Below are 26,216 nucleotides of genomic sequence, written 5' to 3'. Positions count from 1 at the left end.
GAATCCTTATTGGATGGTTTGCAAAACATAATCAAGTTACTGGGGTCAAATATATACAAAATCTTCTAGGTGTTTGAATTTTGGGAAGTATTGATTGAAGGAGATGTTCGATAGCAGCACATATTGAATATACACGACGTACCTACATAGAAAAGTGGGAAAAATCAATGGCATAGCACCTGATTAATAGACCGGAAGAAGGTCAATAATCGTATTTTCTTTTTTTGAGACTTAATTTAATGACTATGAATTTTCCAGGAAAGCAATATATGGAATCACATCTCCAGGTGATAACAGAGACAGCTTGGCAAGATTGAAAATTGTGTAATTGTTGAAGATTGGCATAAGTCGGTCGACAGGTTACGTTCTTAGGCAGATGCAAACTTTGACGAAGAGGAGACAAATCTATATCAATAAAACATTGACGTTTGACGAGTATATAACAATTGAATCACGTCACTTTTGCTATATAAAAAGGCATTGCCGAACCAAGTTGACTTTTTCTTTGGTTTACATGTCACTTGCAAGATAACTACGTGCATAATTATCTGTAAAAGGTCTTAATCATTCTCCCACGATGACAAATATAATCTTTAAAAACAATGTGCCAGACAGTCTATCGAATTCAAAGTCTTCAATGGCCGGGAATATGAGAAAGTTTAACCCTAGTATCGTGCCAACTTTCGTGTACATGAATATGAGAAAATTCAGCTAATTTCGTCCATTTCGATTATCACCAACAAGAAGGGAAATGTGGAATTCTATGATCGGAAGTTTCGCCGTAAGTGCCCTCGCATGTACTATAAATAAGTCATGGTTAATAGAGTTGGTAATGCAAGCTCAAGAGAACAAAATCACAAATGAAGATGGCCAACTTCACTTTGCGCCATCACTTGGCATGCCTCCTTCTCTTTGCAGCTCCTTTGGTAGCCTTTTCTACCAGCGCTCCTGAGAATTTCATGCAATGCCTCTCTCTTCACTCCGAAAACGCAACCGCAATCTCTAAACTTGTTTATACTCCAATGAACTCTTCATACTCTTCTGTCTTGGACGTTACCTTACAGAACCTGCGCTTCTTGACTCCTTTTGCTCCGAAACCTTTATTCATCGTGACGCCGCTCCACGTCTCCCACATCCAAGCTGCCATCATCTGCTCCCGACGGTACGGACTCCAAATGAGGACCCGAAGCGGCGGTCACGACTACGAGGGCCTTTCATATTTGTCTGAAGTCCCATTCGTCATTGTCGACATGGGGAATCTCCGATCGATCTCCGTGGATGTGGAGGAAAAAACAGCATGGGTGCAATCGGGGGCGACGGTTGGCGAGCTGTACTATAGGATCGCTGAGAAGAGCAAAACCCTAGGCTTCCCGGCCGGCCTCTGCCCCACGGTCGGGGTTGGTGGGCACTTTAGTGGTGGAGGCTATGGCACACTGCTGCGCAAATATGGCCTTGCTGCCGATAATGTAATCGATGCCCAGTTGATCGACGCCCAAGGTCAGCTCCTGGATAGAGAATCAATGGGGGAAGATCTCTTCTGGGCGATCCGAGGAGGAGGAGGCGGCAGCTTCGGCGTGGTAGTGTCCTGGAAAGTCAAGCTGGTCCCGGTGCCGTCGACCGTGACTGTGTTCGCGCTCCAAAGGACGTTGGAACAAAATGCGACGAAGCTTGTGCACCAGTGGCAACTTGTCGCAAACAAGCTCCCCGAGGACCTATTCTTACAAGTGATCTTGCAGAGCTACAACTCCGGCCCCAACGGGACGAGGACGATGCAAGCCATTTTCAAGACCCTTTACCTCGGCGGGGTCGACTCACTCCTCAAGGTGATAAGGAACAGCTTCCCGGAGCTCAACGTCACGAGGCAGGACTGCACCGAGATGAGCTGGATTGAGTCCGTTGTCTACTTCGCGGGATTTCCAACCGGAGAGCCTTTGGAAATCTTGCTCAACAGGAGCTCCAACACCAAAACATTCTTCAAGAACAAATCGGATTACGTGAAGGAGCCAATCCCCGAGAGTGGCTTAGAGGGGATGTGGGAGAAGTTCTTTGAGGAAGATGAAGGGGTGCCTAGAATGATTTGGAACCCCTATGGCGGGAAAATGGCAGAAATTGCCGAATCTGCCATTCCCTTCCCTCATAGAGCGGGAGTTTTGTACAAGATCCAGCACATAACGGCCTGGACCACTGGAGGCAACGAGGTTGCTCCAAAGCATGTGAGTTGGATACGAAGCTTCTACAGTTATATGGCGCAGTATGTGTCGAAATCGCCTCGAGAGGCATACATCAACTACAGAGATCTCGACATAGGAATGAACAACGTGGAAGGCGACACGAGTTATAAGCAAGCGAGCGCTTGGGGAAAGAAATACTTCAAGAACAATTTCGACAGGTTGGTGCTTGTGAAGACCGCGGTCGATCCCGACAACTTCTTCCGGCACGAGCAGAGTATTCCTCCGTTCTCATCTTAAAAGGAAAAGAAGAATTCTTGACTTTAGATGTGTTCATCGCAATAACAATATGATACTTTGTAATTAGTGGAACATTTGACAATGTTGATGTTTGAACTTTGTGCGAGTTATTTGTTAAACAGTATTTAATTATATTTTGATTTTTAATATCGAGTGTTCAATTACTAAAATATGATTAAGAATTATTAAAAAGTAAAATGAGTAAAAAAAAATTATTTATAATAAATAGGGCATCAAGTTCTCTATGTGTTGTTAATTGATGTGGTATTTTTTCTAATAATAATCATAATAATGAATCAGGTCTTTTAGTTATGTTTAATGTTTCGAAAAAATAAAGGATCTATTTCCTAAAAACCCCCTTCGATTTTGTTAATGACATGATGGGATGTACGAGGGGAAAAAACCAACGGAACCAAAAAATAAAGGTCAAGTTTACCATAATGCTGTTACTTGTAAGCATGCTTTGCATGGATTTTCACGACATTTTTTTAAAGTTTCACTTAATTAACGAAAAGTTCTTGTCACACTTACACACTTAAGTTGTTATCATATCGATGCGTACTATTTCATGTGCGTAGTTGAGTGAGTTTTACTAAAAGGATTTATATGCATCATGATACACCAAGATACTTAAAAATATTTAACTCCGTCTACACTCCATATGTAGCTGATTTTACTATGATTGGACAATTGTATTTTTGTTAACGTTTCACAAGATTTCTTTGTAATATTATTTTTCTCAGCAAAACCTTGAATTTTTATTTGGGAAAAGACTTCTCACGTCAAGGGCCGCGCTTTTTCCACTTCTAGTTTGGCTAAAACACTCCCAACAAAGTGTTGTAACGATTTTACCTATTGTGGGTCCCACCATGGCATTGTTGAGTTTGTCTCCTTCTGCGAATTCTGTTAATTGGAGTTTTTGTAATTTTGTGAGGAAGAGTTGAAAGAAGAAAAGAGAGTCGTGTCCGTTCCTAAAGAGTTTTGCTCTCACCAAGTGACAAAAAGGTTTATCATCCCATTAACTTCTAACTATTGAATTTACTAATTTCTTCGACCCTATTGATATAGAGCATGCATTTGATTTTTTTAGTAAATTTTCGGTAGTCTTCTCATTGAAATTTTCTTCAGATTGGTTTCCATTGATCTCTTTCTTTTCTGCAATCTATTTAGCAGAATGATTTCAAGATGCATATTTTGATATCTCCCCACAATATTGCTCTAATTATTGTTCAGAGTCGGTAAATGATGAAGGGTTTTTTTCCAAGAAATTTCAGTTTTGTTTTCGTTTCAATATGTTAATTGAAACTTTTTACCATTTTGTTTTCGGTTCTTGAGAAAGTGGAAAATCAGTGGGCACGCCAAATGCATTTTCACATATTAGCTAGTAAAGTCTATTGATGGTAATGAAAAGTATGATTGGATCCCTCCTCTATAATATATTGGGTTGGTTTTGAATAGAGAAAGGCTTCCATATGTTGTACAACCACCAATTAGATCAAGAAAACATCATTTGATCGAGTCTTGTGCTTTTACGGAGATCATCACGGTGGTATTTTCTCTACAATATAGAGACAGAGAGAAACATGCTGAAAGGTGGGATGAGAAGGAAGGAAAATAGGACCTGCAAAGAAGATTATGGTGGCATTTTCTCTGCAAGATAGAGAATCGGGACCCTTGTGTTACATGCGAATGTCTTAGTGACGAAGATGTGTGCTTTGCTCGAGCTTTATCTAAGACAAAAAAATAGGCAAATCCATCGCTCACTTGCTCCCTCTATGTCTCTCCCCCGAAAGCAGTGTGGGGGAAAATTTTCAAAGAAAGGGCCCTAAGTATTTTCATTTTAAGTTGACTTTATTCAAATAAGGGTTTGAAGTGCCCTTATTATCTCAAATAAAGGCATGAAGTAGATATTGTTTTAAATAAGGGCCTAACTCACTAGTTGTAGGGCATTTTTTATTTACCCTTTTTTATTATTTTATTATCTTTCTTTGGTTATCCCTTTTCTTTATTTTTCAAAAATTTTAAAAAACAAAAAATCGAAAGTGAAAAACCAAAGACACAAGCAAGAGGTTGCCCTCTCGCCGGTGGCAGCTGCCCCATCGCCGGCGGGATGGCGGTGATGGCCGGTGGGGTTGCCGAAGCTTTGACTAGGACCGGCGACCCCGCCAATCGTAGGCGAGGGCCTACTAGCCCTCGCTAGAAAAGGAAGAGGGCATGACCCTCGCCCGGGTCGAGGGAGCATCGTGATCTTCGTCTTTGGTCGGTGGGGTTGTCGGTACTAGCCAAAGCGCCGACAACCTCGCCCGCCATCGCTACTACCCTATCGACGGTGGGGCAAATGCTATAGGCGGGAGGTTATCCTCTTGTGCCTGTATTTCCTTGTTTGTTTGTTTTTTTTTTTTTGTTTGTTTTTTTTTTTTTCAGTTTGTAGTTTCTATTTTTCTTAATTTTTAATTAATTTAATTAAAAATTAGGTTAAAATAGCATTTTGACCAAAATGCCCTTGATCGATCGAAATATTTAGCTGGTCTACCGATAGCAAGGTGAGGCCATTATTTAAAATAGCCATGGTCATTTCAGGCCCTTATTTGAGACAATGATGGCACCTCAAGTATTTATTTGAAAGCACTTGGGGCTCTTATTTGAAATTTTCTCCAATTTGGGTGCTCAACAAGAGGGTAGAAGACAAAAAAAGAATTTGGGTACTCCAATCGTCCTCCACGAACACAATATTTAGGTGATCCAACTTCGTAGACAATGTGTGCTCTTAGTGATGGGGGAAGAAGAATCCAGAAATATTTGCAGTTTTTTGTTTTTGTTTTAGGGTTTATTAATTTTTACCCAATTTTTTTGGAAAAAATTCCCTTGTTCCGATCACTGGAAATGTCACATTCTCTGCTCTCGGTGAACATTGGACCGGCCAATGAGCTTAGGTCTTTATTTGAGATTGATTTAGCCACTCCAAGTCATCATTTCAAATAATGTCCAATTTAGGCCTTTATTTATGAAAATAGCCATACTTCGAGTTCTTATTTGAAATTTTTCTTAAAAATTCGAGGAAACTGATGGGGAACAGAGAAATTTGGAGATGGTGGGCCGGTTTGGTTTGAAGCAAATAAGGGGTGGTTTCAAAAGGGAATATATTGTGGGAAATTGGCTTCATTGTATGCGTGATGAAATTGAAGGGAGATGATTGGTTATTGTTTGAGTGATGATAAAGATATGAGTGGGTTGCCAGTGAATTCTAGCAGAAGCTAAAGAATGTGGGAGTGAGCCTTGAGGTGAGATGCTATGAGTTGAGGATTTTGGAGTTTTGTTTGGTTGTGAGGAGGTAAGAACAAATGAAAAATTGAAATTATTTCATGTATCGAGAGCAAAGCACCGCGACCTCAAGCCCAAAAAATCAAATAAAATCTCTCCCTCCTCCTCTCTACGATCGGCGATGAGAACCACCCCGAGAACGCCATGTCCTCCATGACCTGGCTTGCAAGGAGGAACATGTGTGGAGCAGCAGATGTGATGCCCTCCTTGTCACCCTCATAGATGCTCTCAAAGTTGTAGGTGATGGAGAGGAAGAAGTCGCCTGCTGGGGCAAAGAGCTATGAAAATGGGTCTCAAATAGGTTTGTTCCCAACTCATTATGATGCATTTAGCCATTTATAGAGGTGTCAAATGGATAGGTAGAGCCGGATTTGGATTGGGTCAAATATGGTCCAACCTATGTTGGCCCATTTTCATACAATACAAATTTAACAACCCATATCCAAACCGACTCGATCCGTGTTATTTAAATACTTCAATATTTAACAAAATCGTGAATATTTATTTATTATAATTTAATAAAAAATGATATTGCTAAAACACGCAATTGAAATTTTTTTAATTTTTTTTCTAAAAAACTTTAAATTTTTTCATTTTTTTTAAAAATAATTTTTTATTATTTCCCGCCGCTCACCATTGTCGATTGCCATTGCCCACCACCACTGCCGCTGCCGTCCGCCACCTCCGGCCGCCGCTCTATGGTTTGTGAGGGCATCGTAACCGTGTCATGAATCAAAAAGCGACATGTCATCAATCCTTGGAAAGTTCATCCCAGCCGTTAGATCGCAAAGGGGCTCAATCTCCACCTTCGGATTTGTGTGATAAGGATTGAGTATCTCAATTATTTAATGAGGATAATCTCCACCGTTGGAATAATGTTACGAGGATCACCATCCTCCGCCGCTAGATTAAAGGGATTTCCACCCTTGGATCAAATAGATGAGGATTGACATCTTCTACCGTTAGATCGAGTACAAGTCAATGGTTGTAGGTAGAGGGATTTTTGTATAAATAACGGAGTCCTCCCCTTAGTTGGATCATTGAATTCATTTGAGTAATACAAATATCATAGAGCCTCTCTCTACTTTCTCTCTCTAAGATTTCCTTCCGTGAGTGTGAGAGTAAGACGGAGATCAAGGTTTACTTTGGCCGATTCGAGCAATTCATGGTCTAAGTGTCACACAGTTCGTGATCAAAAGAATCATCCCGAGACAAGTGGCATTAGAGCCACGATCCTTCGACAATGGCTTCAACTACCAAAATTGACAGCGTCGAGGCTCTCCAAGAGAAGGAGACCCGCGAAAAGTCCAAGAAGAGAGGAGTTTCGACGGACGTCGTATCCGCTTTTGAGGAAAATCTCACCACATTGAAGGCCACCATGTTTGATATGATGGATGGGATTGACGATGTCAAGGAGCACATCATGGAGGTAGAATTTTACCAAAGTTATTATGATAATATTGGTGCTACATATGTGATCGCTAATCTTGTTTTTCACTTCAAGACGAAACAACATTGCCATTGATTATCACTTTATTCGTAACATGGTTAACAAAGGCCTGTTACGAGTGAGTCACGTGTCTACTCATAATCAACTCGTGGATGCACTAACAAAGCCTCTTGCTTGACAATGGTTTCTCCATTTAACGGTCCAAGATCGGCATTCATGATGGAATGCCTCTCTTGAGGGGCCGTATTGGAGAAAACATCGCTCAACAGCAAAACAACTACAAAACTTCCTCTCTAATATGATCAAGACCACTCAATCAATTCTTATACTCTTGGCAAGTGTAGTGAGAGTTTTCAAAATTGACAAAGTCATTCTATCTAATTTTGCATGCAGAATGTTATCTTTCTATGTATAAAAGCCATAGCTATGAAACTTATTACATTACAATTATTCTAGCTAATGTCTTCCAAAAACTCATTAGCTCTCTTGTACTTAAAATACTTGTAAGAAACAAAGTGAAAGATCATCTTGTCCAATTCTTTCACTGGTTTCATCTCCAATCCAGACTCCATTGGTCCAACCGTTGAAAGGGCTTTGAGATTGACACAAATGGTCTCGATGCTCAGCGGAAGGGAGGTGGGCAATGAGTGAGGATGCGAGGCTCATGAGATCGCTGATGGGGAGGCTAATGAATGTGTAAAACACGGCCACGGAGGATGTTGTCGCTGTCTTGTGGACAAAACAAAAAGGAAACAAAGTTCTTGTGCCCTAGATACCCCTGGCCATGGCAAGGAAAATGATATGTGAGATGCGTATGCTAGCCGACCAGCGAAGGTTTGAGCCGCCTGTTAATTGGGAAGTCAGTTGTGACAAAATCGTTAACTTCGAGAGTTTTGTTTTTTTTTTTTGGACAAACACCACTCTAGAAGGCTCTTTTAAGAAAGCGGCCTCACTTCATAGGGCATTTTGAATTTTTCCCTGTGAGTATTAAATACTAATCAAGGATGAGTACATCTAATTAGTACTTCTCATCTCAATTTGTAAGGCTTATGTTTACTTTCTTTTCGATAATTTGCTCTCGACTAATTAATTCAACGTATCTACCCGTGCAATGCATGGGTTGCTGAAACGTGTTGAGAGAAACAAAAAAATTTCTTTATCACATGTATGTAGTTGGTAAAGCATTGACATGGATCATTTGATTTTAAGCCAAGAAGATAAGAGCAAAGAAACGAAGGACCACGCAACCAAGCATCATGTTCATGAAGAAGGTTCAATATGAATCCTTGGATAGTTTGCAAAACATAATCAAGTTACTGGGGTCAAATATATACAAAATCTTCTAGGTGTTTGAATTTTGGGAAGTATTGATTGAAGAAGATGTTCAATAGCAGCACATGTTGAATATACACGACGTAACTACATAGAAAAGTAAGAAAAATCAATGGCATAGCACCTGATTAATTGACCGGAAGAAGGTCAATAATCGTATTTGTTTTTTTTTTTTTGAGACTTAATTTAATGACTATGAATTTTCCAGGAAAGCAATATATGGAATCATATCTCCAGGTGATAACAGAGACAGCTTGGCAAGATTGAAAATTGTCTAATTGTTGAAGATTCGCATAAGTCGGTCGAAAGGTTATGTTCTTAGGCAGATGCAAACTTTGACAAAGAGGAGACAAATCTATATCGATAAAACATTGACGTTTGACGAGTATATAACAATTGAATCACGTCACTTTTGCTATATGAAAAGGCATTGCCGAACCAAGTTTTGACTTTTTCTTTGGTTTATGTGTCACTTGCAAGATAACTACGTGCATAATTATCTGTAAAAGGTCTTAATCATTCTCCCACGACGACAAATATAATCTTAAAAAACAATGTGCCAGACAGTCTATGGAATTCAAAGACTTCAATGGCCGGGAATATGAGAAAGTTTAACCCTAGTATCGTGCCAACTTTCGTGTACATGAATATGAGAAAATTCAGCTAATTTCGTCCATTTCGATTATCACCAACTGGAAGGGAAGGGTGGAATTCTACGATCGGAAGTTTCGCCGTAAGTGCCCTCGCATGCACTATAAATAAGGCATGGTTAATAGAGTTGGTAATGCAAGCTCAAGAGAACAAAGTCACAAATGAAGATGGCCAACTTCACTTTGCGCCATCACTTGGCATGTCTCCTTCTCTTTGCAGCTCCTTTGGTAGCCTTTTCTACCAGCGCTCCTGAGAATTTCATGCAATGCCTCTCTCTTCACTCCGAAAACGCAACCGCAATCTCTAAACTTGTTTATACTCCAATGAACTCTTCGTACTCTTCTGTCTTGGACGTTACCTTACAGAACCTGCGCTTCTTGACTCCTTCTGCTCCGAAACCTTTATTCATCGTGACGCCGCTCCACGTCTCCCACATCCAAGCTGCCATCATCTGCTCTCGACAGTACGGGCTCCAAATGAGGACCCGAAGCGGCGGTCACGACTACGAGGGCCTTTCGTATTTGTCTGAAGTCCCGTTCGTCATTGTCGACATGGGGAATCTCCGATCGATCTCCGTGGATGTGGAGGAAAAAACAGCATGGGTGCAATCGGGGGCGACGGTCGGCGAGCTGTACTATAGGATTGCTGAGAAGAGCAAAACCCTAGGCTTCCCGGCCGGCCTCTGCCCCACGGTCGGGGTTGGCGGGCACTTTAGCGGTGGAGGCTACGGCACGCTGCTGCGCAAATATGGCCTTGCTGCCGATAATGTAATCGATGCCCAGTTGATCGACGCCCAAGGTCAGCTCCTGGATAGAGAATCAATGGGGGAAGATCTCTTCTGGGCGATCCGAGGAGGAGGAGGCGGCAGCTTTGGCGTGGTAGTGTCCTGGAAAGTCAAGCTGGTCCCGGTGCCGTCAACCGTGACCGTGTTCACGCTCCTAAGGACGTTGGAACAAAATGCGACGAAGCTCGTGCACCAGTGGCAACTTGTCGCAAACAAGCTCCCCGAGGACCTATTCATACGAGTGATCTTGCAGAGCTACAACTCCGGCCCCAACGGGACGAGGACGATGCAAGCCATTTTCAACACCCTTTACCTTGGCGGGGTCGACTCACTCCTCAAGGTGACAAGGAACAGCTTCCCGGAGCTCAACGTCACGAGGCAGGACTGCACCGAGATGAGCTGGATTGAGTCCGTTGCCTACTTCGCGGGATTTCCAACCGGAGAGCCTTTGGAAATCTTGCTCAACAGGAGCTCCAACACCAAAACATTCTTCAAGAACAAATCGGATTATGTGAAGGAGCCAATCTCCGAGAGTGGCTTAGAGGGGATGTGGCAGAGGTTCTTTGAGGAAGATGAAGGGGTCCCTTTAATGATTTGGAATCCCTATGGCGGGAAAATGGCAGAAATTTCCGAATCTGCCATTCCCTTCCCTCATAGAGCTGGGGTTTTGTACAAGATCCAGCACATAACGGCCTGGACCACTGGAGGCAACGAGGTTGCTCCAAAGCATGTGAGTTGGATACGAAGCTTCTACAGTTATATGGCGCAGTACGTGTCGAAATCGCCTCGAGAGGCCTACATCAACTACAGGGATCTCGACATAGGAAAGAACAACGTGAAAGGCGACACGAGTTATAAGCAAGCGAGCGCTTGGGGAAAGAAATACTTCAAGAACAATTTCGACAGGTTGGTGCTTGTGAAGACCGCGGTCGATCCCGACAACTTTTTCCGGCACGAGCGCAGTATTCCTCCGTTCTCGTCTTAAAAGGAAAAGAAGAATTCTTGACTTTAGATGCGTCCATCGCAATAACAATATGATACTTTGTAATTAGTGAAACATTCGACAATGTCGATGTTTGAACTTTGTGCGGGTTATTTGTTAAACAGTATTTAATTATATTTTGATTTTCAATATCGAGTGTTCAATTACTAAAACATGATTACGAATTATTAAATAGTAAAATGAGTAAAAAAATTATTTATAATAAATAGGGCATCATGTTCTCTATGTGTTGTTAATTAACGTGGTATTTTTTCTAATGATAATAATAATAATGAATTAGGTCTTTCAGTTATGTTTAATGTTTCGAAAAAATTGCGGGTTTATTTCCCAAATACCCCCTTCGATTTTGTTAATGACATGATGGGATGTACGAGGGGCAAAAACCAGCGGAACCAAAAAAGAAAGGTCAAGTTTACCATAATGCTGGTACTTGTAAGCATGCTTTGCATGGATTTTCACGACATTTTTTAAAGTTTCACTTAATTAATGAAAATTTTTTGTCACTCTTACACACTTAACTTGTTATCATATCGATACGTACTATTTGCATGTGCGTAGTTGTGTAAGTTTTACTAAAAGGATTTATATGCATCGGGATACATCAAGATACTTAAAAATATTTAACTCTGTCTACACTCCATATGTAGCTGATTTACTATGATTAGACAATTGTATTTTTGTTAACGTTTCACAAGATTTCTTTGTACTATTATTTTCTCAGCATAACCTTGAATTTTTGTTTGGGAAAAGACTTCTCACATCAAGGACCGTGCTTTTTTCACTCCTAGTTTGGCTAAAACAGCCCTAACAAAGTGTTAGAACCATTTTACCCATTGTGGGTCCCACCACTCAGCATCCTCTGCATTCTCTTAGTGTCCGTTTTTAAGTTCCTTCTTTTGCGGGTCCTACTTTCCTTCGTGTTCATCCTTCTGTCTTTTCCTCTCCTTTTTCTTTCTTTTTTTCGAGGTTTGGGATGGTTTTTTCATGGTGGATATTGGATTGATCGAATTCAGAGAGTTGGTTAATGTTGAGTAATGTGAAAACTTTCCTTATGATGGGTTCGGATCAATGGAGTCTGAAGGTGCTTTTTCTTCTTTCATCTTTTTTTTTTCATGTATGGGAAAAGTGAATTTTCTTCTTTCATGGCATTGCCGAGTTTGTCTCCTTCTGCGAATTCTGTTAATTGGAGTTTTCGTAATTTTGTGAGGAAGAGTTCAAAGAAGAAAAGCGAGTGGTGTCCGTTCCTGAAGAGTTTTGCTTTCACCAAGTGAAAAAATGGTTTATCATTCCATTAACTTCTAACTATTGAACTTACTAATTTCTTTGACCCTATTGAGATAGAGCATGCATTTGATTTTTTTAGTAAATTTTCTATAGTCTTCTCATTGAAATTTTCTTCGGATTGGTTTCCATTTATCTCTTTCTTTTCTACAATCTATTTAGCGGAATGATTTCAAGATGCATATTTTGATATCTCCCCACAATATTGCTCTAATTATTGTTCGGAGTCGGTAAATGATGAAGGGTTTTTTTCCAAGAAATTTCAGTTTTGTTTTCGTTTCAATATGTTAATTGAAACTTTTTACCATTTTATTTTCGATTCTTGAGAAAGTGAAAAATCAGTGGGCACGCCAAATGCATTTTCACATATTAGCTAGTAAAGTCTATTGATGGTAATGAAAAGTATGGTTGGATCCCTCCTCTATAATATATTGGGTTGGTTTTGAATAGAGAAAGGCTTCCATATGTTGCACAACCACCAATTAGATCGAGAAAATATCATTCGATTGAGTTTTGTGCTTTTACGGAGATCATCATGGTGGCATTTTCTCTACAATAGAGAGAAAGAGAGAAACATGTTGAAAGGTGGGATGAGAAGGAAGGAAAATAGGACCTGCAAAGATGATTATGGTGGCATTTTCTCTGCAAGATAGAGAATCGGGACCCTTGTGTTACATGTGAATGTCTCACTGATGAAGAGGTGGGCTTTGCTCGAGCTTTATATAAGACAAAAAAGAGGCAAATCCATCGCTCACTCGCTCCCTCTCTGTCTCTCCCTTGAAAGCAATGTGGGGGGAAATTTTCAAAAAAAGGGCCCCAAATAGGAACCGAGCATGTATAGTAGGAACCGGAAGGCATAATATGAATAAGAAAGGTTTCACAAAAGTAAAGGTTCAGTTACGAATGAAATGAGAATATACGTAAGGTATACATTCCTTACCACAAGATATGATACTTTATCATTTAAGAAATGGAATGACAATTTACAGAATTCAAAGTGATCTTGTGAACCCTTATCATCAATGGTTATTTACGATTGGGTGATGTGTTTTGCTGCAATAGTAGCAAAATGATAATTTAAGAAAATGAAAGATATGTTGTTATGAACCGAAAGAAAGACTTTTGCACGTAATTGCTCTTTACAACAAGACAAGGACCATTACTTTTTCAGCGACAAAATGGTCATTTAAAAGATGAAAGGTTATCTTACGAAGCTGAAAATAAAAATACTACCAATTTTTATGATGTAACGAGGAATTTCGCTAGTGTCAGATTAGGAAGGTAACACAAAAGACGGAAGTTATCTTACGAACCAAAACGAAACATTGCACCCATAACTTGTCTACATTATTGTGATGATTAGTTTTTAGATTTGGGCCGCCTATAATGAGCTGGACGTAGGCCTAAGCCATTTCTATTTGAAAGTTCCCTTGGAGGTAACAAGCAAAGAAGTTCAATAACTTCTCTTACCCTCCCGTTAAGAAAGGGAAGCATGGGACGTGCAAGTTACAAAGTGAGTGGAAAAAGTCCTCGTGCGTGTGCGTGTGCGTGTGCGTATGGAATTGTCACCAAGAAGAAACGAAAAACGAGAGGGAAACGAGCAATGATCTGCAAGCAAGTTTTGTACGGATCAATGGCATATCCGGTTGTGACCATCCGGGCAAAACATTTCAAGGCGGTTTTGCACCCTGTTGCACTACCAATTTTGCAGTCATGATTTTCAGGCGTTGATCATCAAATTCGTAACCTGGCGTGAATCCGAGACGTACGACACTCTACCGTGGCAGAATTCCCGACACTCAACGTAAAAGATATCAAACCTTCTGTGAGGTTTCTTTTACACTAACATCAGGGCGATAGATATTTGTTTGTCCCCGGAGTCCTTGTTACATTATCTCCATGCATACATTGCTTCAGCACCACACATTAAGGACTTAGGACTTCAATTTATCTCTGAACAATGCTTACGTATATAAGCAATCATTAAGGAAGGTTGATAAACATGCTAAGGGTGCGCTTGGCACGGAATTGGAAATGAGTTTTCAGCAGCAAGTCTTTAGCCAAAGTGGCTTTGGGAAAATGCAAGCAGCGTTTAGTAAAAATTACTTTGAAATGCTACTTTGGATTATATAGCGTTTGGCAAAAAGAAATTTGATCAAAGGGCTTTTTGGCTGCATATTTCTTTATTTCTTTTTATTTATTTAAAAAAAGTCAAAACCCTTCGCAAGGCTTAGGCCGCCGGTGAGCCAAATCTGGCATCGGCTGCCATCGATCGAGGCCGCCCGGGGTCACACGACCCCCGGTGACAGTTGCCTGGTTATCGAGCACTTGGGCCCAAGGCCACAGAGGCCAAGACCGAGACACAAGTGCTTATCACGAGGTATTCGGTGGGCATGCCTAAGTGTGTGGCTCTTGCGCACGAGTCATAGGCACTCGGGCTGGACCCCGATGTCCGTGCTTAGATCCCTTGTGGCCTTGTCCTAGTTCTTGTTCTTGCGCGCATGTCATTAACACCTCGGCCTGGATCCATTGAAGTCGGGTCCAAGACCCTAGTGCTTGTGCTCGAGTCTATCGGCTGGGACTCTGGTGGCCATGCCGGGTACTCGGCTCTCACGTCCAAGTCAAACGCGCTCAGATATGGGTCTATCAAGACCCGTCCCGGGTCCATAGAGTCCAAGTAAGTGGATAATGTGATTCTAGAAAGCAATTTATCGAATAATATCTTATCCAATGACAAAAACAATTTGGCAAAATTTTCTTTCTTTGGTCAATACAACTTGGAGAGATTGAAATTGTCTATTTGTTGAACATTCACATAAGTTCGTCGACAGGCTATTTTCTGAAGCGAATGCAAACCCCGACCAAGAAGAGAGAAATATCTTCCAATATGTAACTAATATAACTAAATCATGTGGCTTTTGCAATGTGAAATATCAGTTAAAGACATTCTCAAACCAGCTTTAACGTTTTCTTTGGTTTACACTCGCAATAATTTTCTGAAAAAGGTCTAAATCATTTTCTCACGCCCATCTTCTTTTGACCCACAATTACGATCCGAGCCCGATCTGACATCAAAAGAAACTCACGGTTACAATTACTTTGGACGCAAATTTATAAACTTATCAGTTAAAAATATGTTCAGATTCTATTATAGAAAACTTGACCGAAGATTCCTTTCGATGAGCTAAAACGTGGATGATCTTCACATCAAGTGGCGGATTGAAATTATAAGGAAAACCTACTTAATCAGTTCAGAACTTATTGTACGGATGTCAACTCAGTCTGAAATTTCTTAGTTTGGCCAATTTAGTCCTAAATCTTTGTGAAAAATTTCAATATAGTCATTTTGGCTAATTTTCGTCGGAAAATTGCCGGTTGAGTTACATGGCACACCACAACGTCGGTGATTGTCAAGGAAAATTTGGCCAAAAGGACTAGATTGAAACTTTGTGCGAATGTGCAATATTGATATGGCAATATTAAAAATTTTAGGATCGAGTTAGCATCGTACAATAAATTTAAGATGGATCGGAAAGTTTCCTGGAACCATAATCTCGAACCCAAATAGGAAAATGGTAAGGAAATTAATTACATTTGTATTAGTATGCGCTATGCAGGCCTTGCCAATTGCTCGCCTAAAATTCATATAGAAGAACACACAATCAAGTATCAGAACATCAGTTCTTCCGACACTTCAAATTCTCGACCCTTTACGTTTCTCGCGACCTTAAAATTCTGATACCTGCATTTCAATGCCTTCACTTTCACACCAGCTACTTTTCAATCCAATAATTCCCCAAGATCATTCTTGATCAAATGAATAGGGCAACTTTTTTCTTCAACCTCAATGGAGGGGAGGGTTCGAGCTTGATCTCTCCTTCCCCTTCCCCTTCCCCTTCCCCTCCCCCTTTTCTTAAGCTGTTTTGATTCTCTATTTAATTTTTTCTTTTATTTTTCTCTCATTTGAGAGGTTTTTCTCTTCCGATTTAGTCTAGATATGGAAGTTTTTCTCTCCCATTTTTAGGGAGATTCCGATCTAGTTTGGATTTGGGGTTTCTGCGTGTATATTTTTGGGGTTACGCTCTTCTCGGGTTTTATTGGTTAACAAATCCAGTTTTGAAGGAAATCGAGGGAGTTTCGTGAAGGTTTCGCTCTTACGGGGGTCAAATCTGTTCGCTCTTACCGGGGTCAAATTTGTGCTCGTTCAACCTTTTATCTTTGTTCGGTGATGGTGTTGAGCACGCTAAACCTAGGCGTGTATCGCCGACAGGCAAAGCCATGTCATTAGATGGAGATCTCGGTGTGTGCTCATCACCGAAGACGGGTTCGGTGATCAGCTGCCGATTTTGGTATGAAGAAGTCATAGATGTGCACTTTGAGCGTGTGACCCATAACCTTGTTCCAATGATTTCTCTTGTTATCCGGAGCTTGTTTCGTTTTGAAGTTTTCTGAAATTTGTTTTGCTTTGTAGTTGATCTGCAGTGTATATCACTTGTACCCCGAGAAAATGAATGAAATATTATTTTGAAAAAAAAAAGAAGAATAGGAGGAAAACTTGTCACACAATTCATGATCAAATGAATCAATGCCGTGCTAATCTGGAAGGTGATAGAAAGTCAAACCCTGCATGTGTCGTGTAAACTTTCATGCACGTCGTTCTCAAGGATAGAAATAATCGGCTAATTTCGTCCATTCGTTTATCACAGAATTGGAAGGGGAGTGTGAAATCAAAATCGAGTTTCGCCACTCGCCGTTTGTGTCCTCGCTCGCATGGAACTATAAATAAGGCACCCTCCATATAGTTGGTAATGCAACCTTGAAAGGAACAAAAATAACAAATGAAGATGCAAAACTTCACTATGCATCTTCGCTTGGCATGTGTCCTCCTCTTTTCAGCTCCTCTGGTAGCTTTTGCTACGAGCACTCCCATGAATTTCCTGCAATGCCTCTCTCTTCACTCCGAGAACGCAACCTCCATCTTCAATCTCGTTTATACTCCAATCAACTCTTCGTATTCTTCTGTCTTGGACATTACCATACAGAACCTGCGCTTCTTGACTCCTTTCGCTCCCAAACCTTTACTCATCGTGACACCGCTCCGTGTCTCCCACATCCAAGCCGCCATCATCTGCTCCCGGCGTTACGGACTCCAAATAAGGATCCGAAGCGGTGGTCACGACTACGAGGGCCTTTCCTACTTGTCTGAAGTCCCGTTCATCATGGTTGACATGGTGAATCTCCGATCGATCACTGTAGATGCGGAGGACGAAACAGCGTGGGTCCAATCGGGCGCAACGTTGGGCGAGCTTTACTATAGGATCGCTGAGAAGAGCAAAGCCCTCGGCTTTCCGGCTGGCGTCTGCCCCACGATCGGTGTTGGCGGTCACTTCAGTGGTGGAGGCTATGGCACGATGATGCGCAAATATGGCCTCGCAGCCGATAACGTAATCGATGCCCAGTTGGTCGACGTGCAAGGGCAGCTCCTTGATAGAGAATCCATGGGGGAAGATCTCTTTTGGGCGATCCGAGGCGGAGGAGGCGGCAGCTTCGGTGTGGTAGTGTCCTGGAAAGTCAAGCTCGTCCCGGTGCCACCAACCGTCACCGTGTTCACGCTCGTGAGGACGTTGGAGCAACACGCGACGAAGCTCTTGATTCAATGGCAACTTCTCGGGAACAAGCTCCCCGACGACCTATTCATCCGGGTGATCTTGCAGAGCCTCAACTCTGGCCCCAACGGGACGAGGACGATGCAAGCGTCGTTCAACACCCTTTACCTCGGTGGTGTCGACGCGCTCCTCGACGTGACGAGGAGCAGCTTCCCGGAGCTCAACCTCACGAGAGAGGACTGCACCGAGATGAGCTGGATTGAGTCGGTCCTCTACTTCGCAGGGTTCAGCGGAGAGCCCTTGGAAATCTTGCTCAACAAGAGCTCCAACACCAAAGTATTCTTTAAGCACAAATCGGATTACGTGAGGGAGCCAATCCCGGAGAGTGGCTTAGAGGGGATGTGGGAGAGGTTCTTTGAGGAAGATGAAGGGGTGCCTCTTATGATTTGGAACCACTATGGCGGGAAAATGGGTGAAATTTCCGAATCTGCCCTTCCCTTCCCTCACAGAGCTGGGGTTTTGTACAAGATCCAGCACCTTACGTCATGGACAGATGCCGAGGGAGGCAACGAGGCTGCTCCAAAGCACGTGAGTTGGATACGAAGCTTCTATAGTTATATGGCGCAGTACGTGTCGAAATCGCCTCGGGAAGCTTATATCAACTACAGAGATCTCGACATAGGAACGAACAACGTGATAGGCAACACGGATTACAAGCAAGCAAGCGTTTGGGGAAAGAAGTACTTCAAGAACAACTTCGACAGGTTGGTGCATGTGAAGACCACCGTCGATCCGGGCAACTTTTTCCGGCATGAGCAAAGTATTCCTCCGTTTTCATTTTAATTTAGGTGTACTCCTTGCAATAATAAGATGATACTTTGTAATAAATGGAACATTTGACTATGACTACGTTTGAACTTTGTGTGGACAGTTTTTATCGTGTTCTGGGATATTTGTTAGGAAAGTGATTGTCAAGAGTGAATCGTGTTCTTGACCCATGACCAAGTAGCTAGGAGTGAAGAGTGAATCGTGTTTTCACCTTAAGAAAAGGTTCCACAAATGGAATCCTCTTTCATTCTTGTCTCATAATTCCGAAGGTTCTTCTTTGAAAGATTTTATGAGACCACAGCTAACTGTTCTAAAATTTTAAGCTTTTAGAAGAAGGCGTAAGGCGTGGTTTAATATTTATATATTCTAACACTCCCCCTCATGCTTAGTCTGGTCTTTTTGCTTAGTGCTAAGCATGAAAATATTCATCGGTGAGGCAAATAGGGGCCTGGAAAGATTTGAACTTAGGACCTTCTGCTCCGATACCATAAAAGATTTTATGGGACCGCAGCCAACTGTTCTAAAAGTTTTTAGAAGAAGGCGTGGTTTAATATTTATATATTCCAACATTCTTGACCCTTTGGGATCGACGACTGTTTTTGACTTTTAGGCGCTATCGAGAAGTTTGTGGTTCCAAAAATTTGATTGTATATGTGATTTGAATTTAGGGATCACAAGTTTTTCCACGCAACAAATATCGAGTTATTTGGACGACAACGGAGTAATCTTTGGTCGATATATTGTCAAATATGTCGACGATTCTATTAGGTATTGATGCCCACAACAATACTTAGATTTCTTGAACTTGCGTAAAAATTTTCACATCTCTTAATTATGGTAAATAACGAATTGTTTATGGCTTGAGATGGTTAAGATTATATCCATTTCATAGACCCGGGGGAAAACTGTTTAAGAAGTCATAAACAGACTGCACTTTTGTCAATTCAGCCTTAAATAATTCAATTTTGCCAATGAGTCTTAAACTTTTTCATATTTTTCCAATTGAATCTATTCGCCCAATTTTGACGGAAACGTGGATGCCAACGGTCCTATGTTGTATGGCCGATCATCACAAAGACAATTGCTAATAGTATTTAACATTTTTTGTCTGATTCTTTTATTTATTTATTTTTTCTCTTTTCCTTCTTTTCTTTTTTTCTCTTCTCCCCCACCCCCACCACCCCCTCCCCCTCGGCCCCCAGCAAGTCATCGCTAGGCCTTGTCAATAATTGGTGGAAGCCGTTGGCCTTAGGCAAGGGTTGCCCTCATTGGCCTTGAGGGACACTCGAGCTTGGGTTGGCAAGGGCCACGCTCATTGGATCAACCGAGGGTAGCCTTCACCTGGGCGGGTGTGGGCTGCCCTTACTTGGGCGGGCAAGGGCAACCCTTGCCCGTGTAGATTTGATGAAGGGCTGCCCTCACCTGATCCAACGAGGGCCATTGTTTGAGGCCTACGGAGGGAAAAATGGAAAGAAATTAAAAAAAATGAAAAAGGGAGACATAAGAAAATAAATGAATAAATAAATAAGTTAAAAAAATTATACTTGTTAAAAATTATCTACGTCAACATCAGCAGTGCCATATAAGATAGCCAGAGTCCATATTAGCAATTTCTTGCTAAAATTGGCCGATGCACTAAATTTGCAAATATAAAAAGGTTTAGAACTCAATTAATAAAATTAAATAGTTTATGACTCAATTGACAAAACTGCAATATGTCTAGGTTTTTTGGATAATTTTCCCTAGACCCAAGTGTATTGCCCCGCTTTAGCCAAAATATCGGATCCTTGATTTTTCAATTCAGTCCATTAATATTGAGCTCATCAGAAAGCTCTCATTACAAGTTTTATTACGTAGATATCACGTAAACGGGGCATTGGATGCTCGAGATACGACCCCGAGAATATTATGTATAAGCACCTTTACAAGCATGCTCCTCAAGATGAGGAACATGGTCCTTGCCCAAGTGAAGTTGCATAGAAGAACATCAACTTTGTGATTGTGTTTAGTCACAAGGGCAAGGAGTGGATATGGTTGAGAATTGCATCTACGATTTGGTAGTAGAAAAAAAAAGTGTCTACAATCACCGTAGATAATCTTAGTTTGAATGAAGTTACCATTGGTGCTTTGAAAGAAATTTTTTAAAAGAAAGGTTATGGATCTTAAATAGTGATTTTTGTGTGTGTAAGATGTAAATAGAGCTAATAGTTCAAAAAGATGGAGTTAGAAAGTATCCACATAGTAACTAAAACAATATTTGTCTAAGAAGGACTAATTTTCGGTAGGGTGAAGTTCTACCTTTTACATATTTACGCACGTTAGCCAAAGTAATGTGGATGTTCGTCGACTTGTTTTGAACCCGCCTACGGTTGTGCTCCATCCAAATGCCATACGTGGTTGCTAGAAAGGATACCTTGAGGAGTCTTGCCACAAAGTCTTTTCCCTTTGTTGCTTTAACCATCCATTGAAGTTCCTCATTCCATCCTTGTATAAGGATACTGCGCTATATGTTAAGTAGCATCGACACCGACACGTGACATGTGATATGAGACACAACACGACACGCCGACATGTCATTTATTAAAAAATAAAAAATTTCGATATGTTTGGATATGTTGTATATTAAATGTATATTTTTATATATACATGATAAATTATCATGTAGCGGAGAGTTTATTCTTCTTCTTCCTTTTCTTTTAGGAATTAACGATTAATTTTTTTTTCCTGGTTGAATATATTAATTTTGGGATGGCTGGATATATGATTTAAGTATATGTTTTTTTTGATAAATTTATATTTTGATTCCAAATTTATTGAAAAATGCTTAAAATTGACCTCGTGCGTGTCGAAATGTCTCTTTGAGATACTGGACTCGTGTGTTACTGGCATGTCTAGATCGTCGACGACGTGTCGATTGCTCGTGAGAGTGTTGGAGTGTCGGAGAATGTCGAACACGATATGGAGACCCCCCGAGAGTTTTGGTGCTTCCTAGGCCATATATGCTACCTATCCACTCACACTGGAAGAATAAATATCTTCTTTCTTATATACTAATCCTGCAAAAGTTACACCGGATATCAACCAAAGCCATCCATTAGCCGACAATCTTTGCTGTTGGTAGTCTTTTTCTGCAAACAAGCTAGCCAATAAAATTATGTTTGCTATTGCCGCTAGTCCAAATTAGGTTATATCACTCCACAACCTGTCCCACATGTCTGAGTTCATAATAGATTTCTCAACAATAGTACCCTGAGCTATGGATAACAGAGGTTAAAATAGGTCAAAATTTAAGAAGATAATGCCAACTCCAAGCCATACTGCCCCTAATGTTGATCTACATAATTGGAGTGACTCTGCATTTGGTGTTGTGAACCCATATACTCCAAAGAGAAGAGGACGGGCGATTGATGAGGTTCCACAACATCCGACCTAACAATACTTTATTCCATATATTCAAGTCGAACAATCCTAATCCCCTTTCCTTTTTAGGTGAGCAAATTACTTGCCATGCCACCTTGTGCAATCCGTGATTTACTGTATTGCTTGTCCACACAATATTTTATTCTATATGTTTCTAGTACCCCTTAAATAGGAGAAAATATTCAATGGTTTGTTACCGCCACGTCAATTATTGATGTGGCATTAATTTTTCTTTCATATCCACTTAAAAATTGACACAAGTCTTGAATTAAATTTTAAAACATTGATGCGATATTTCTAGATTTCCTTTCTCTGGCTTCATCTTCTTCGTTTGTCTGCTTCGCCATGGTCGGGACGCTTGGGGGCTATCCAGATTTGGCCGTCAACAGTGGTCGGTGTCTCCATGGGCAACCCTATCTTCCTCCGTTGTCCCCTCGTGGTCGACCTCGTTGACGGCCAAGCCACCCCTCCATCATCATAGTGGAGCGTAGTCATTTTTCGTCCACATCGAGACTGGAATCGTGCCTCCAGATCTAGTCTCGCCATGCCACAGGCGAGGAAGAGATCTCGAAGGCCATGGATAGAGCTTGGACATAGCTCAAAATCAAGAAGAATAACAGAGGAAGCCATCTTCTTGCAATTGTCCCTTGAAGTCGACTCGTGGTCAGCCATGTTGATGGGTGAGGGCAAGATCTTGAACAATGGTGGGCTATTCTTAGCAATTTCCTTGGACAATTGTTGAACTCCATAAATGGTTATTTACTAGTCAAGGCTGGTGGACGAATTTTGGAAGGTGAATAATATTGGATAGTCAGATTTTCAAGTCTTTATGTGATTGTTGCATTCTTAGTTCCTAGGTCTTCATGAGTCTTAATTGTGCTATAGGTTTCAAGAGTAAAAGTTCTAGTTTCTAGGTATTTTACTGCATTTTCTGGTTCCTAGGAATTTAATGTGTTTTCTAGTTCCTATGGCTTTATTAGATGGGTAATTCCGGTGTCTTTAATGTTTAGTCTATTTCCTATGTATTGGTCCCACTATAAGAAGAGGCGAATCCTCATTTGTAAATAGTGAAGATTTGATAAATGAGAACACATGAGATTTTCTTTTGTTTGAAGGAATATATTTTGAGAGTGGATAACTCATATATTGGCTTCTTTATCATTGAAAAGTGGATTACTCCTCGGTGGTGAACCAAAAAGCACTATATTGTCGATTGGTGATAATCCTTTAGGCCTTATTGGTGAGCTTTCTTATCCCAAAGTCTTATATCCTTAGCGGGTGATTATTCTTTTAAACCTTTGTGATGAACTTCGTCGATCCCAATCTGTATCCTTGGCTTGTAGTGCATCCTCTACGCCTCGATGGTGATCGAAGTTATCCTACATTTGCATTCAATCATCGACATCCATCCCCACGTACTATGTTCGGCCGTCAATTCCTTCCTTGATCACTCAAAAAGCATTTTCCATCCCGCACACGCATCACAAAGGTTCTTCTTTAGCTACACTCTAGAGGCTCAACATCAATAATACAATAGTATTTCATCACCTCGAACGTGGATTTACACAAATTGAGCAAGAAAATCTAATCACGATCTGAGACTACAAGAGATAACTTGGAAAATATTTTCAACGAACAAAACCGATCAATTCATGGACCTCGGTCTCACGAACATTATCCTGTAATTCGAGCTAATTTCGACATTATTTAACCATCGAATTTTCGTCGGAAGATGTAGTCCTCTTTCCCCTCTTCTTTTTCCTCTCCACATGCTTTTTGACTTTTCTTTTTCATATTGTGTTACCTTCGCCCCACGAAAAGGCGGACCCATTCAACAGGATGTGCTGTAATCATCAAAGACGCGAATGGTGACACGCGTAGACATATGAAATGTGAATGATAGGAATGGCAGACAGGTTTGCTTGAGATTGCTTTCCCACACGGCTAATTGTATCTAGTACTAGTGGCGACACGTATGGAAATGAGACTCTTGAGCTCAAAAAGATCATAGGGAGAGATTATGATTAACAACAATTTGTGAGTCACCTAGATGTAAGAGTGAGATGGAGGTCAATTGATGTGATATCAATCAACGTTTTTCGACGTGGATATCCTAAAAATTCACGATATCAGTAGTAGGCCAGAAAAGAAAAAACATATACACCTGATATAATGGAATAAAAATTGAGAATGTCTTCCTCTGAGATTTTGAGTTAGTCGAATGATGATGACTAGCTGAGGTATTTACAGTCCTTATGTACGCATTGCAACTAACTCTAAAATTGATGCGTACACTCCTCTGTGTGAAATCCCAAAGGCTATAAAACCTAAAGATGAGCAAATTGAACTGTCCGAATCGGAACCAGTGGCCCAGTTTCCAATTCTAGAGGGCGATAGTCCGGTTCACGATTCTTAAAATTAAAACCAATAGCTGGGCGGTTAGGTTCCTGGTTTCAAGGGTAGGACCGAACATGTTGAATTTTTTTTTTAATTTTTAAAAGTAATCCTCAACAGATTTAGGGTTATGATGAGGCCTGATAGACATCATAACTTAACATATGGATACTGGGAAGCTGGCTTATCTATGTTCACAGAAAAGCAGAACTATAATGACTTGTCAAGTCAAAATTTTCCGCGGCAATTTTCTCTGGCTTCCACGACTGTGCAACAGTGCAAGTGAAACCTCCATATGAAGTTTCTACTTCAGTTGGCTATAATCCAAGAGGTCAGAAACCTGGGTTAGCTGCATCCAGGGAAAAGCAGAAATACAGTGACTTGCCAATTCAAATATTCAGCAGCCATTTTCTCAAGCTACCACGAGTGCGCAAGGAAAACATCCATCTGAAGTTTCTACTTTAGTGCGCCATGGTCCAAGAGGTCCGAAAGCTGGGTTTACTAGTTCTTTAGAACCGCTTGGGAACCTGATGGGACTGTCGGTCCGGTCTGGTTCTCGGTCCCCAGATGGCTAGTCCGGTCTCCAGTTCCGAAAAATGGGAACTGGGACCACTAGTCCAGCTCCCGCTTCTTGAGGAGAATCGGACCGGATCGAAAACCAATCACTCCTAATAAAAATCACTTGAGCTGCCTTTGGCGTAGTATTTTCAATGAGATTTGGATCTTCAAAGGCCCTTAGAGACAAAGTTTTAAGCGTTTGGTAACACAATCTCAGACGCCTTTAGTGCGAGTTTTGAGCTTTAAGCATTCTAAAAATGCTACTTCAAGGGTTTAATGAATTGCTTTTTTATCCATTCTTACCGTCACTAATGTTTGACATTCGTGTTTTGCCCTTGCTATTATTCTAGACACAATGTTCATCGCCTCTCTCAGACAGACACGGTCGTGGCTCCAACATCTAGCTCGTCGAGGGTTGCACAACGTCGAGCTTCATCAAGGTTTGCTCGACGCAGACAAGCTTCACCCAGATGAAACCCTTTCAAATCTTGGGCCAAGGGTCACACAAGAGTCTTCGATGATCGCGTGACAAGGGTCGCTGCGGGACGGGGGTCGAGGAGGTGGCAAGGGTGGCGACGGCGGACAAGAGGAAGTTGGGATGGTGAGGATCGTGTGGCCAAAGTTGCTTTTGAAAGTGTATTACCCAAAAATATTTGCATTAAGTAAAAGACATTAATGAGAAAGTCATTTTGTCTAGATGCAAAGTAATTCTTTGAAAGCTCTCTTAAACGCACCAAATATAGTACCCTTAAGACCTTCCGTCGTATTTCGAAATCTTGATCTATCGACTGGTAGTAGAACGTGTTTTCTCTAGTCAAGAACGATGTGGCCTCAAGGAAATGTCAAGAAACCAGCTAAGTTCAAATGGAGAGATTCGAGTAGAAAAGGAAAACCAATCTGTATGCGCATGGGACGAGTGATCCATCTAAGGACGCTCCATAGTTCAATTCCCCATTGCATCATATTATACCCGAATTCATTTTGTCGTAGTTCCTATGCAAAATGTGGTACCACAGATACGTGAGGATTTTCAAATGAACAGTTATTTGTGTGGTAGGTCACTTTGTATAGAAATTACGATAAAATGAATTGGGGCATGATAGGAAATTGGTCCTTGAAA

The 26,216-nt window shown here is 41.1% G+C and overlaps 3 protein-coding genes across 3 annotated transcripts; all 3 read left to right on the top strand.

Annotated features, from left to right (window-relative positions):
* Window positions 1-848: 848 nt before the first annotated feature.
* On the top strand, window positions 849-2,596 carry LOC125316579 (berberine bridge enzyme-like 26). The gene has a single exon (XM_048285282.1). It carries the CDS (start codon window positions 861-863, stop codon window positions 2,466-2,468), a length of 1,608 nt encoding a protein of 535 aa, XP_048141239.1. The 5' UTR covers window positions 849-860; the 3' UTR covers window positions 2,469-2,596.
* Window positions 2,597-9,334: 6,738 nt separating this feature from the next.
* On the top strand, window positions 9,335-10,991 carry LOC115733783 (berberine bridge enzyme-like 26). The gene has a single exon (XM_030664403.2). The coding sequence runs from the start codon at window positions 9,384-9,386 to the stop codon at window positions 10,989-10,991; it is 1,608 nt and encodes a 535-aa protein (XP_030520263.2). The 5' UTR covers window positions 9,335-9,383.
* Window positions 10,992-17,117: 6,126 nt separating this feature from the next.
* LOC115756035 (berberine bridge enzyme-like 15) lies at window positions 17,118-18,834 on the top strand. Its single transcript, XM_030695714.2, has one exon. The coding sequence runs from the start codon at window positions 17,129-17,131 to the stop codon at window positions 18,737-18,739; it is 1,611 nt and encodes a 536-aa protein (XP_030551574.1). The 5' UTR covers window positions 17,118-17,128; the 3' UTR covers window positions 18,740-18,834.
* Window positions 18,835-26,216: the final 7,382 nt, after the last annotated feature.

Source organism: Rhodamnia argentea, chromosome 9 (genome assembly GCF_020921035.1).
Source record: "Rhodamnia argentea isolate NSW1041297 chromosome 9, ASM2092103v1, whole genome shotgun sequence".
Classification (NCBI taxonomy): Eukaryota; Viridiplantae; Streptophyta; class Magnoliopsida; order Myrtales; family Myrtaceae; genus Rhodamnia; species Rhodamnia argentea.
The sequence above is the reverse complement of the archived record's forward strand: the minus strand, read 5'-3'. Positions and strand labels throughout refer to the sequence as shown.